This window comes from Eubalaena glacialis, chromosome 11 (assembly GCF_028564815.1).
Source record: "Eubalaena glacialis isolate mEubGla1 chromosome 11, mEubGla1.1.hap2.+ XY, whole genome shotgun sequence".
Taxonomy (NCBI): Eukaryota; Metazoa; Chordata; class Mammalia; order Artiodactyla; family Balaenidae; genus Eubalaena; species Eubalaena glacialis.
In genome coordinates, this window is record NC_083726.1 from 54,938,299 (window position 1) to 54,951,544 (window position 13,246).

At 44.1% G+C, this 13,246-nt stretch overlaps 1 protein-coding gene and 1 long non-coding RNA gene across 3 annotated transcripts in view; one reads left to right on the forward strand and one right to left on the reverse strand.

The window, feature by feature from the left end:
- The window catches only part of PPM1H (protein phosphatase, Mg2+/Mn2+ dependent 1H), a 267,686-nt gene that overhangs the window by 226,115 nt on the left and 28,325 nt on the right, over positions 1–13,246 (forward strand). For both annotated transcript variants that reach the window (XM_061205751.1, XM_061205752.1), the window contains one exon: positions 817–924. In XM_061205751.1, coding sequence (XP_061061734.1) covers positions 817–924 — 108 coding nt within the window. The remainder of the gene's footprint in view (positions 1–816; positions 925–13,246) is intronic.
- Positions 4,596–13,246, reverse strand: part of LOC133101116 (uncharacterized) — a 69,835-nt gene continuing 61,184 nt past the window's right edge. Inside the window, exons 2-4 of the long non-coding RNA XR_009702592.1 lie at positions 10,861–10,958; positions 7,667–7,889; positions 4,596–4,980 (exon numbers count right to left, since the gene is read on the reverse strand). This is a non-coding gene — a long non-coding RNA (uncharacterized LOC133101116). The remainder of the gene's footprint in view (positions 4,981–7,666; positions 7,890–10,860; positions 10,959–13,246) is intronic.

Consider the following 13,246-nt stretch of genomic DNA (forward strand, 5'->3'; position numbering starts at 1 on the left):
TATTTGTCCCCCACAGCATGGTGTCTGCACGTAGTAGGTGCTCAATAAATGTTTGGGTAAATCAAATCTGTGGCCTCCCAGGAGATCATTGGGCTGACAGTGTAGGCATTAGTTTAATCGTATTGCTTCCTTAAAGCATTTGGACAACCACGTAGAGAAAGCTACAGATGGTGTGGTCTCAGCTATAAGGTCTCTGTGTATTACAGCAAAGTGACATCATGTTCCTTTCCACCCAGATGGAATTTGTGAAGATGTTAGCAGGACAGGTTATAGAGTTGCTAATGGTTTATTTTCTCCAGCCATAAAGTGTAATATATGAGCTTTGGGTGGGCAGGATCTGCCTCTGACGTTTTTACATCTTTTATCACAGAACTAGAGACGTAGCAGGTGTTCAGTAAATACTTGAAGGATGGGTGTATAGCAGATGGGTGGGTGGATGGCTGGATGGGGGGATGGGCAGATGGTTGGATTTGGTCTGAATTGATTTCAGTAGCTGTAGACATCACAGATGTATTGTATTTAGTTTATTGGACACACTTCCCTCCAGTCTCTGCAAAAGAAATCTGAAATGAGACAGCAGCAGTCCATTAGAATTAAGATAATTGCTAGAAAAGCCACTCCTCAAGTATGCAAGTGACCTTGGTGGGCCCTTCCTTGGAAACAAGTACCCACAGAAGTTAGCAGCCAGGGGCATGGAGAGGGGCAGGAAGAACCGGAAAATGACTGCTTCTCTCTTAGCCCGTGGCAGCTACACTGTGGTGGGAATACTTTCTCTGTGTGTGTGTGTTTCTGATGACCCTCTGCTTATACTCCTAGGCCCGAGTAATGGCGACTATTGGAGTGACCAGGGGACTTGGGGACCATGACCTGAAGGTGCATGACTCCAACATCTACATAAAACCATTCCTGTCTTCAGCTCCAGAGGTACCGCATGAGGTTTTTGTTTCTATTTGGTACAAGAACATGTTTTCTACATTATTCTCCCCATGACTCACACCCCATATCCAGACAGTAGCCAACTTGTGTCACATGTACTTCTGCAGTGTCTCTCGTGTCTGTTTCTTTTCCCCACTCCATTCTCACTTTGACTGTGCTGGTTCCTGCCTCATGGCCTCCCGCCCAGATGGCTGCACAGCCCCTAGTGGCATTCCTTGCCTCCTCAATCCAGCCCACATATTGCCATCAGGCCAATTTTCCTAAACAACTACTCTGACACCTGTTTGCTCAGAAACCTTCAACAACACCCCAAGGCTCAGAGACTAAAGCGCAAACTCCTTCACTTGGCATTCAAGGCTTGTTATATAATTTGGTCTAACTTAAAAAAAAAAAAATCTGATCTTTGTTCCCCTACACCAGCCAGAATGAACTTGCTATTTTTTGTACGTGACCTTCAGTTTCCCATATTTGCTCAAACCATGCTTTCTGCCTCGTATGCCCTTCCTCCCCATCTCCAAACATCTGAATTCTCTTTTTTCTCTAGAGTTTAACTTAAATGCTCCTCCTGCTTTCCCCTCCCCCAACCAGAAGTCATGTCTCCTCCTACTCCAGATACACGTAGAGCAGCTGCCTCTTACAGCGTTTTCACTTTCTGCCTTGTAGCATGGTGGTTCGTGTGTATACTTTGTCCCCTCTTAGATTTTTAATTGCCTAGAAAGCTGATGTCATTCAGTTGATGTTTAGAGAAGTTAACTGAAAAACAAGTTGTCATATATTTGGTTTAAAAAATCATTTTTCTTATAATACAGGAAACAATGTCAAGTTCTATTTCAAGGTGTATCATTTAGAAAAGATATTGTTTCTAAGTGATAGAAAGCTCTAAGTAACAGTAGTTTAGGGGTATATTTTCTGACATATCAAGGAGGCTGGAATTTGGTGGCTGTTCATGTTGGTGCAGCACCTCCAGTGTGCCAGGGGTGACACCTCTGCTTCTTTTTTTCCTTCCTACTTGCAAGATGGTGACAGCAGCCCCAAGCATAACATTTTCATGCAAGGCAGGAAGGAGGGTACAGCCTATCTGTCCCAGTAGACATTCACTTGCATCTCACTGGCCAAAACTGTCACATGACCGCCCCTAGCAGCAAAGGAGGTTGGGAGAGTGAGAGAAATGTTTGCAATTTGTACAGTAGAGGAGAGCCAGGGAGGGGTGAGTCGGGAACCAGCGGTATTTGCACACCGTGTAATGAACTGTTGAAACGGTGCCTCGCACGGGAAATGCCCTGAATGTTTAGACGTAGCTCCCTCCGCATGTTCTTCCCAAGGGTGGGTGCTGTGTTTGTAGCGAAGGCTCTTTTTGTTGGAGGAAACAGAAACCCACTCATGCTGACTCAAAAAAAGGAGGTGTTTATTTTAATAATGTCGGAAGAGATATTTATGGGGTCCACAAGAAGAACCCTTGAAGAGCCAGGCTTTATGGGAGCGAAGGTGGCTCTGAAATCCAGGCAGCCCTGAGACCAGCCATGCACCATATGTCTCTGCCACCAGACAGCCCAGCTTCTGACTCCCCCAGCTGCACGTTCCCAGAGAGGAATCTCATTGGCCCAACTCACCTTTTCTACAAGGTCACAAGTGACTTCCCAGCCTGTAGACTGTGTCCACTCCAGAGCCAGCGATGGGCACCATCAGCCACCCAGGCCTACCCCTTTGGCAGGGCTGTGAGCAGGGCTAGTTCCTTTAGAGTCCCTTACTGCTGAGGCTGACATCTAAAATAGATCTAGCCACAGGCGGTTAAGAGGTTAAGAGAGGGAAATCTCTAGTAAACAGCAGGCGTGGAAGATACGCACATTTCCTGATATCACCCAGGATGTCAAGTGAGGTCAGCTTGGTGGAAATAATAATTACCATCTGCAGATGTCTCTCTTTTCGCCTTCATAGCAATTCTGCATGGTAAGAACCATTATGATATAAAAGTGTCCAGGGTTCCCTGGAAGTTGGTGGATCCCTGCTCCCTCTATTCTGGCCCACAGAAGGATTCCTGAATTACTGCTGAAACTCCTCCTGGCCAGAGAAAACCAATAAATATTGGGTTGGCCAAAAAGTCCGTTCAGATTTTGCCATAACATCATATGGAAAACCCGAACGAACTTTTTGGCCAAGCCAATACTAGACTCATGGACGTCTATATTTTCCCCCTTGGGAGGGAGGCATTTATCAGGCATATTAAATGGTACTGTCACCTTTCTAGTTTCCAAAAAACACAGGTAAAGTGTGACTATGTTGGGGGTGAGGGCTTCTCAGGAAACACTAATTAACCATTTTGCTCCTTAAAGGAGAGTGAAAACCTTCTCACCCTCCCCACCCCCATACACACACACACACACACACACACACACACACACACACACACACACATTTTCTATATAAAGTGAGAAGTTTGGTTTGGTTTTCAGAAGAATCATCTCTATGCAGTTAGGTTATAGATCTTCCAATCACTGTGCTACTGTGGATCCCAAGAAGAGACTGTAGGTTTAAAACTTGGGCCAGCATGGGAGAGTCCCCGAGGACTGATGAAAAATCTCAGTTGGTTGATTAGAAACTTCATGTCACCTGTCTGGAAGTCTGGGCCGGACAATATACTTTTTTTTTTCTTTTTACGTGCAGCATCTCATTTAATCCTCACAACAATTCTGTGAGGTGTGTATGGTTTTTATACCCATTTTACAGACCAGGAAATTGAGATCCAAGGAAGTAAATTAACTCCCCCGTGGTTGTATAGTTATTAACTAACAAGATGATCCCTGAAGAGAGGGACCTTAGTGGCCAGAGTTCCTCAGAAATATGGCCAGCCTCAGACTGCAGTTGTAGAAAATGATGGTGTGGTAGAAAAAGTAATTGGGAAAGACAGGACTGGCCTTCTGTGTGTGCCACCCTAGGCCAGACAGAATTGTGCAAAATGAGATTGTGCACCTATAATTTAGCTTAATGGGTATGTAGTGTAAGTCTCAAGATTCTTTTGCACGAGATTAAAATTGTTGTACATTTTAAATGCTTCCAGATGGAGAGGCCTTAGCCAGAGCCAGGAAAGGGGGAGGAAGGTTAGAGGGAAGAGGGGGGAGCAGCTTGAATCAGCTCTGATGCAGGAGTGCAGAAGAAAAGATGGGTACAGGGAAACCCCACATCCCCAGTCTTGGGGCAGAAACTCCTTTTCCCTGGGTGGCAGTGATAAAGTCAGACCCTGGAGAAACAGCTAGGGGGCTTCTGTTGGGAGCCCACAAAGCTGGGTAAATTTATTTAAACCATCTAATAAGGAATAACTGGCTCCCTTGCTGCCTTTATTCCCCCACCTGCACCCCAAGCCTACCCTGGCTTTCTAACCGTGACTTCCTAAGAACATTCCCCTGCTACGCTTCATCTTTGCCAAGCATGGATCTTTATTTCACATTTGGGTTCTAAATTTCAAACTCAGCTCAGGCTGGTAGTTTTAACAGTCGCAAGGAAGTGGGGTATGTGTGTGTGTGGGGGGGGTGGAATGTGATTTAGTTCTAAGAAAAAAGGCTCAAAAATCTTCTTGGAAATCAGCATTGTTCCCATTCATCATTGTAGCTCCTAATTTGACTTGATGAGTTAAATAAAAATAAATCAAAACCATGTGGATCAAATTTACGTAAAAAATGCACAGGGGTTTAAAAATTAGAGAAGCGTTTCTAGCCAAACACATTTTTGGTTTTGCTGAACACAAGGCACTGGAAAAATCTCGAGTTTGCCAAACCCAAAGAGCGGCCGCCAGGTTTGCTGAGCCTCCCACATATCTTCCCAGGTCGAAGGTAGGGAATCTCTGGCCGAGAACTGAATTCCACAGGAGGCCCCCATCAACCCAGCGCGGGTCTGTCCGCCGAGCGTAGGAAGCGTTTTGACCCTCCCCTGGTCCACGGCATCATTCCCCCGTGTAACTGGAGCCTCTCCTCCATAAGGGAAACACCCGCATCAGGTCTCCCATCCTCTCGCTCAATGAAGCTCATCGCTGTTCAGCATTTGTGTATCACCCTAGAGTTCAAGTGGAGAAGGAAAGGATTTGTGAATTCAGAGTCACTCTGCACCTTCTTTTCCAGCCGTTCTCCACCCCGTCCAGCACACACCTCATGACCTATTCCTCAGACAGCGCGGCCCAGGCCTGCAGCCTAAACCTCCAGATGTTCTCTACTCTGCACCCCTTTCTGGCCTGTGACAGGCCCTCCCTAGAGCTAGGATTCCTCTTAATGTCTTTGTCGCTTTCTGGCCTCTACTCCAGGACTGTGCTGTTGACTTTAGGCCCCTTTCAGGCTCTTGGAAGAATGAGGTCTTTTTCTGTCTGGGGGCCGGTTTGCAAAGCCAACCCCATCAACTCAGCAGTCCCCCCCACCTCCCGCCCCTGTCAGACTGAACCACAAAGAGCCTGATTTTCTCTTGGCTTCATTTTTCCTCTCCTTGGTGTTCAGGATTCCTGTCAGCTGTTTTCTGTGACTCCAGCTCACTCATTTAGGTCATTCTGGGTTCTCTTCATCTAGATTTTATTTTTTTCTTTCATCTGAAACAGGCTTCTCTAAAAGAAGGAAGACCTTAGGCTCCAGTATCTGAACTCCCTCCCTAGCACCGGCATTACCTGTGACCTCTACAAGTTCTTTCAGCCTGCTTTCCCCCTTCCTGCAGGTGGGGTGGAAATGCCTAGATTGACAGGTGCTGGGAAAAACAAATGAGAACATCTATGGAATTGCGTGGCACAAGGTCTGGTACATGGTCAGAGATGGTCAGTAAACATTAGTCTTCCTTATCCACTGGCTTCTGGAAGCCTTTGCACTTACAGGGGATTCCCAGTATTCACTTTCATGTGCAGAGAAGAATGACTATCTTGTTTGACACTCCCCTGTTGTCTCCCATGAAAACATGAACAATATTTAAGATCTCACGTTGACTTCTGAACATTTACGGTCTTCTGATTCTCAGTAGCTTTTCATGCCCCAAGCCAAAATCCCGTTTTGGGAACGAGCATGTTTTATTGTATTGTGTACTTTCTGCAGTCTGGCCAATTCATAAAAAAACAATATTGGTGCACAGTGATACGGGGAGATGGCTGGGCTACATTAAATGAGACAAAATATGATTGTATATACAAAAAGTTGATCATAAGTAGGTAAAAAAGTTATGTGCCTATGTATACACATATACACATATATAAAAATATAGGTCTTGAGAAGGAAATTTTCTCAAACGTTACAGTAATTATCTTTGGGTGGTAGAGGAGGAATTAAAAAATTCCCTAAACCCCTCAAAAATACCTTAGGAGGTAGTGTGATATTGTGGTTAGAAACTCAGACCTGGTAATCAGTCGTGGGCTCAAGCTCTATCTCTTTACTTACTAGCTGGGAGATCTTGAGAAAGTTACTTTACCTAAATCTCAGTTTCCTCCTCAGTAAAAAGAGGACAGCAGGGTTGTTATACCCAGGAACGCAAGGAACAAGTTAAATGACATATAAAAAGTACGTAAAACAGAATCTGGCATAATAAACATTAGCTCGTAGCTCCTATTCCATCAAGACCACAAAATCTCACTGGCTGTTTACACAGAGAGTAAACATGAGTCCAATCGTGTTTATCGAGGAGCACAGTGGGGGACATGTCCTCAAGGAATTAGAATTTTTGGCCACTTGGAAGGCCAGAGAATCATCAGCCATAAACCCTGTGAGTCCTGCTTCCTAAGGGACTAGGGGAATTCAGAGAAGGGAGAGAGCACCATCTAATCTGAAGAAGAAAGACAAGATAAGTAGGACAAGGAAAAGAAGGAAGCAGTAGTGAGTCTGGTGTGAAGTAAAATTTGCCTTACAGAATCAGTTTGGAAGATTAGCTTGAAGGGCTATTAGCTATAATCAAGCGAATTATCATGGAGGGCCTATAACTGGACCCGAGGCAGCAGATCAGGTCTTCAGCAAGGGGAGCAGCATGATAAGTGAGTGTGGCGGTGGAAGTCTTAGCCTGTAACAGCACGTGATGGGGGGTGCAGAGGGAGGGGGGTGCAGAGGGAGGGAGATGCAGGCGGGGAGGCCACCGTAGAAGTGAAACCATGTGGCAGTGAGGCTCTGAGCTGGGGCAGGGACCAGGAAAGCCAAAAGGAGGCACATGGGAGAGGCATTTCACAAAACAACGTAACAAGAACCGAGGGCACACTCGATTTTTAGAGGATGAAGCAGGGTGAAATTTTTTAAAAATTAAAAATAAACTTTGCTTTCTATCCTATGAGAAAGGAAGAAGGTTGCTTGTTGGGGTCTGAGGAGGAAAAATAATTTTATCCTTTTTCCCTCTGAGTTTTCTGAACCAATTTAAAAAACAGACACAGGAGTCTGGGATGAAAATAACTTTATAGCGAGGATAAAGTTAGACTGGAAACCGCGGTTTGGATCTAAGACCAAAATGGACTTTTTATTCCTCACCTCCAGCCCTCAAATTAAACTTGCCTCCTGGACTGGCTCTCATCTCCCCACCCCACAAAGGGAGGTTTTCCTGGTATTTACCTGCTGGGGGACAGGAACAGAGGGACAGATGCTGCTTATGGACAAGTAGGGACCAAGGAGAAAACTCCACGTCCCTTCTCACCAATCCTCTAGGGAGAGGGCCCATCGCAATACAATGCCTTTGTGCCTTTGTTGACTACAAAACAACTTAGAGGCTTAACGGGAGAATTTATTATTATCTTTCATACTTATGCGGGTTGAATGGGCTCAGCTGGGTGCTTCTCACGTGGTCACAGTTGGATATCAGTTGGGGCTGGAGTCATCTGAAGGCTAGATGGGCTGCACGTCCAAAACGGCTCTCTCACATGGTTGGCAGTTGATGTGGGCTGTCAGCTGAGTGTTGAACCGAGGCAGCTACACACAGCCTCTCCATGTGGTTTTGGCTTCTCATGGCATTACTGCAGCTGGATTCTGAGAGGAAACATCCCAAGAGCAGTGGTTTGAGAGACTGAGGCAGAAGCTACAAAGCTTTTTAAGACCTAGCTTCAGGAGTCCCATAACATCACCTCTTCCACATTCTGGTGATTAAGGAAATCACTAAGGCGGGTCCATATCTGAGGAGAGGAGAACTAGAATCCACCCTTGATGGGAGGAGCAGCATGCTTGTACAGGGTGGGAAGGAAGTGATGGTGGTCATTTTGGAGACCTTCTACCATCGCCTTCCTGTAGAAGTGTCCTCCCTGCTGTGAAATCTTGAGGGTTAGGGTAGTCATCATCTATCTTTCCAGTGCAAACTAATATAAGTTGATTACCTAGTCATTAGTTATTTACCTAGTTAATTAAGAAAGGAAACCTAGTTTGCAGTGTAGAGTCAGATTTACAATGATGCTAATTCTAATTAATTAAATGTAAGTATCAGGGTCCTTCACTCAGACCAGCCTTCAATGAGTTCTGGTTGTTACTGGGAAATGTAGACAGTTCTGTGTGGTGAGGAGAGGCAAGGTTACAATCAGGAATCATTTCCTTGCAATCATTTCTCCAAAGAAAGGGACCTCATTTTCCATGGTTCCAGTAATCTGTTGCAATTTCTCTTCTCATTCCTAATAAACATTCACATTAGTATCTAAGTTTGTATTCATAATTATTTCTGTGTTCTTTTTCTTAAAGAGAGCTCCCCAGAAAGACAAATACTGTATCATCTCACTTATATGTGGAACCAAAAACAAAAAACAAAACCCCCAAGAAACAACAAAAAACCAAAACGCAAAGAGATCAGACTTGCAGCTACCAGAGGTGGGGACAAAGGGGAATTAGAGGAAGGTGCTCAAAAGGTAAGACTCCCAGTTATAAGATAAATAACTACTAGGGATGTAATGTACAGCATGATGACTATAGTTTCCCATATATTGTACTGCTGTACAATATACGGGAAAGTTGTTAAGAGAGTAAATCCTAAGAGTTCTCATCACAAAGAAAAAAACATTTTCCTTTTATTCTTCTCTTCTGTTTTCTCTTCTTATTGCATCTATACGAGAAGATGGATGTTAGCTGAACCTACCATGGTAATCATTTCACAATATATAAATCAAACCGTCATGCTGTATGCCTGAAATTTATACAGTGATATATGTCAGTTATTTCTCAGTAAAGCTGGGGAAAAAAATGCTCCCCAAATTGTATAAACTTCAGGCCTTACAAACCCTGGATCCCCCTGTACAAAGGGAAAATGATGAGTTCTGTCTAAAGATACTTTGATAATTTACAGCAGTTGTATTTGGCACTTTTTTTTTTAACCAGTTTTATTGAGATATAATTGACATATGAGATCGTATAAATTTAAGATGTACAGTGTTTTGATGTGTTATACTTACATACAGTTGACCCTTGAACAACATGAGTTTGAACGGCACGATCCACTTATATATGGATTTTTTCCATATGTTATGGGAAAACCCAAATGAATTTTTTGGCCAACCCAATACTACAGTACTACACAGTCCGAGTTTGGTTGAACCGCAGATGTAGAGGAACCACACATACAGAGGGCTGACTATATAAGTTATATGCAGAGTTTCGGCTGCGCAGAGGGTCAGCGCCCCTAACCCCCTAGTTGTTCGAGGATCAGCTGTATCGCAAAATGATTATCACGGTAGTGTTAGCTAACACCCCTATCACATCACTAATTACCATTCCTTTTCTGTATAACTTGCAGGTATATAACCCAGTATTACATACAGATTATGTATATACATTATATATAGTGTGTATATATGTGTGTGTGTGTGTATCTATAATACAGTATATACACATTATATTTAACTATAATCACCATGCTGTACTTTGGATTCCCAGAACTTATTCATCTTATAACTGGAAGTTTGTGCCCTTTGACCATCATCTCTCCATTTCTCTCCCCACCCCCCCACCCCCCAAAAACCACCACTTTCCTCTATGTTCTATGAGTTCAGTTTTATGGGCAGTTTTCTGACTCTCTTCTCTAGTCCCACATGTCTGCAGCATCTCATACATCTGCTTCTCATTTGGGTTGATGCCCCCTTGGGGGTATATGCTCCCCTCCCATCACCACCACCACCACTTTGAAAATGTCTGGGGGAAAAACAATCACATGTTAAGAGTGTATAGAACTGCTTTCTTTGATTCTGGTGCCATCTGACCTTATACATACAGGAGAGACTTCATGCCCTAGCCTGCCCATCTCCATCTCTAATTCTCCAGTCTAGCTGTAAAAAATCACTCGTGATGCACCTGTGTGTCATCCATATGGATGGTTCCCATTAGGAACTGTCTTGAGATTTGCTAACCAGCTATTTGAATAAAACCACAATTTGAAATTTACTTGTACACAGACCAAAAAGTCTAGCTTTTGAAATTTGTGGTCACACAAGGGAAGCCAACCTGTATATTGTGTCAAACATTCCTTCTCATTGGAGATTATTCCCCTCTGATCCTCTCCTGAACAATAATAATTTCACTTGAATGTTTCAAGTATCTTTCTTTTTTTTGCATTAATTTATTGTATTACCTCATATAAGAATAGTTTGAGGAGTTTGTTAAAGATTGCAAACCCCTGGAATCCACTTCCTGAAAATCTGAATCACTAGGTGTAGGGTGGGGTCCTAGCAATTTTCACATTTTTAGACACTTCTGCAGCAGGTGATCCAAAGACCACTCTTTGAATAACACTGTCATAAGCTGTTCTTCACTGTGTTTCAGGAACTTTAGTTTAATAATCCTAAAGTCATCCATGCTCTAGTCCTAGATTGCATGATTCATTCTCACCATGCCTGTGGCTCCATTCTAGGCTGGTAGGTTAGGGCTACTACACACCTCACTCTCTGCTTGATCACAGGTCTGCCGAGACCTGGGCTGCTTGCAAGCAGTGGGGTTAACTTTGCTACATGACAGGTATCCCATAGCTTACCAGGGCTGATTGGGTCTCCTCTTCTAAGGCAAGATACACAGTAACTTGCTCTCCTGCTCACTGGAGAGCCCTAAAATCCTGCCTTTGTGAAACGAGTCCTGTGAAGTAGTAACACACTGTGGTTATTAGGTTCAGTCCCAATGGCCAGAAGTAGCAGCTACAAGAATAAAGAACAGTAGTAATTTAATTATTTATATGCCGGGAGACCAGATAACTTACCCTCTCAACCGGGACATTTTTGAGAGTCAGTGGGGACACTATTAACAATTATGCTGGGAAAGCAGCACACACCCAAACTATCTCAGGCAAACAGAGATGGACGGTCACTCCGTATCTGCCTCCCCCGCCTCCTAAATGGATTTGACATGACTCTGTCTACACGGCACCCATGTACTTTCATTCGCAGGCTGGGATTTCCTCTGACCCTGATCTCTGCGAACGGGCATTTTAATGAACACAAATGTAATCCTCAAATGACTAACAAGCTGGGTTCAAGTCCATTTGGTCACTGATCCATTCAGTGAGCCTTGGATTCTGTGATGAACAAGCCATTGGAATCCCAGAGAAAGGAGTAGATGATAGGAGTGCCCCCATCTGTAAAGGGAATCCCTTCCTCTATAGCTTACCTCCCAAAGTTGTAAAGTTCTGGCCTCGGGTGGAGAAAATGAAAGCCTTACGCTATCGCGGCCAGGCACTGGGTACAACTTTAGACTCTCTATGTACTATCTAATATCTTAGCTGGTTTAGAAACTTTTTCAGTTATTAGATGGTATCCACCCTCAAAAGGCAAATGTTTATTTTGTCTGTAGACTCCAAAAAAAAAAAGAAAAACACCAAACCTCAAGAATATCTGTGGTGCATTTCACATAGAAAATTATACCCACAGCCAAAACAACCAGCTCCTTTGGGGGTAGGAGGAACAGCCAACATATTTGTCATATTTTAATGTCCCTTGATTCATTTGCAGTCAGACGCTCTGAGGTCATGTGGTCAATCCCATCCAGGTCGAACTCATCCTGCGATGAAAGAGTCGGGGATGGTAGATCTGTAAGCATCCCCAGTGGCCACATCATCCTAACCTTTCATTTCACAAAGGGAGACACTGAAGATTTGAGAAGCCTCATCCCTTGCCACTCCCCAGTGGAAATCCAGTACTGTAGCCAAGCCAGACTACGTAAAGCCACCCTAGCACACCAGCCCGCTCTCTCATCCCCAGGCGTTGGCCCCTGCAGTTCCCTCTCCATGTAAGGTACGTGATGCCCAAAGTCCTCCTTCCTGACACTCCCCATCTGGTAAATCAGTACTTCTTCATTTCATATTCCTGGCAGGTTGTCAAGAGATTTTAAAATGTGAATGAACAAAGTGGTTTTGCCTAACTACTAAGGGGCAGAGGTGGGTCTCAAACCCAAGTCTTCTGTCACCAAATTCAGTGTGTATTTCATGACATCATCTAGTGTAGATAGAATCACAACAGAGAATTCGGGTGCAATCTTGGTGGCCTGCCAGCATGCCCGTATTGAAATAATCCACTCGGTTTGTTGGACTGTGACGAAATATGCTAGAGTTTTATTTTCTTCTGGTACAAGTGCTATGTTCAGCGTTCTGCAGGTTGAGCTTTTGGGTTAGTTGGCCACGGAGGGTGGAGAGGAAAAGAGTTTGTACTCTTCTTATTTTCCACCACCTACCGGCAGCCTTTACCTTGGGGACCACCTGGCTTTTCTGCCAAAACATGATTGAGAGTCCCAATCACTGTCATTTTAAGTGAGACTTTAGGAAATGAACACCAGGTCCCTTGGGTTCACCCTTAACTCATCTCCTTTCACCAACTAGCTTACTTTCAGGTGTACGGCCCTGAGATCAGAGCCATAAAACAATAACATGCTGTGCATTAGAATTTGTAGTTCTCTTCCACATTATCTCATTTGATCTTTGTAACAGCTTTGTGAGAAAGGTAGAGTGGGTGTTATAATATTTACTTTTCTTGTCTTTTTTTTTTTTTTCCAGTTTTTTAACAATGATTTCAGGGATGAGAAAATTGAGAGCTAAAGAAATAAAGGATTCGTCTCCAGTCCCAAGGCTGGTTAGAAGCAGAGACCCGAAGCGAGGGCTCCTAATAACCCAGGCAGGGGGGGGTTCTGCTCCTGCACACACAGCTGGGCCTGAGCTGCTGGAGCACCTCGTCCTACCTCAAGTACTTAAACGGGAAAAAGGGTTTGGAGGATGTGCTGAGCTGATAAAGATGTGAGAGCCGTGAGGACATCCTAGAGGAGCCGCCAAGACTTGGCAGATGGGAGCATTGATGGATTCTTTCAAACAGTGGCTTCAGGAAGCAGCGTCAGCTTACAGCAGTATGAGCTCTCACAGGCCACTGAAATTTCCTCAGTAA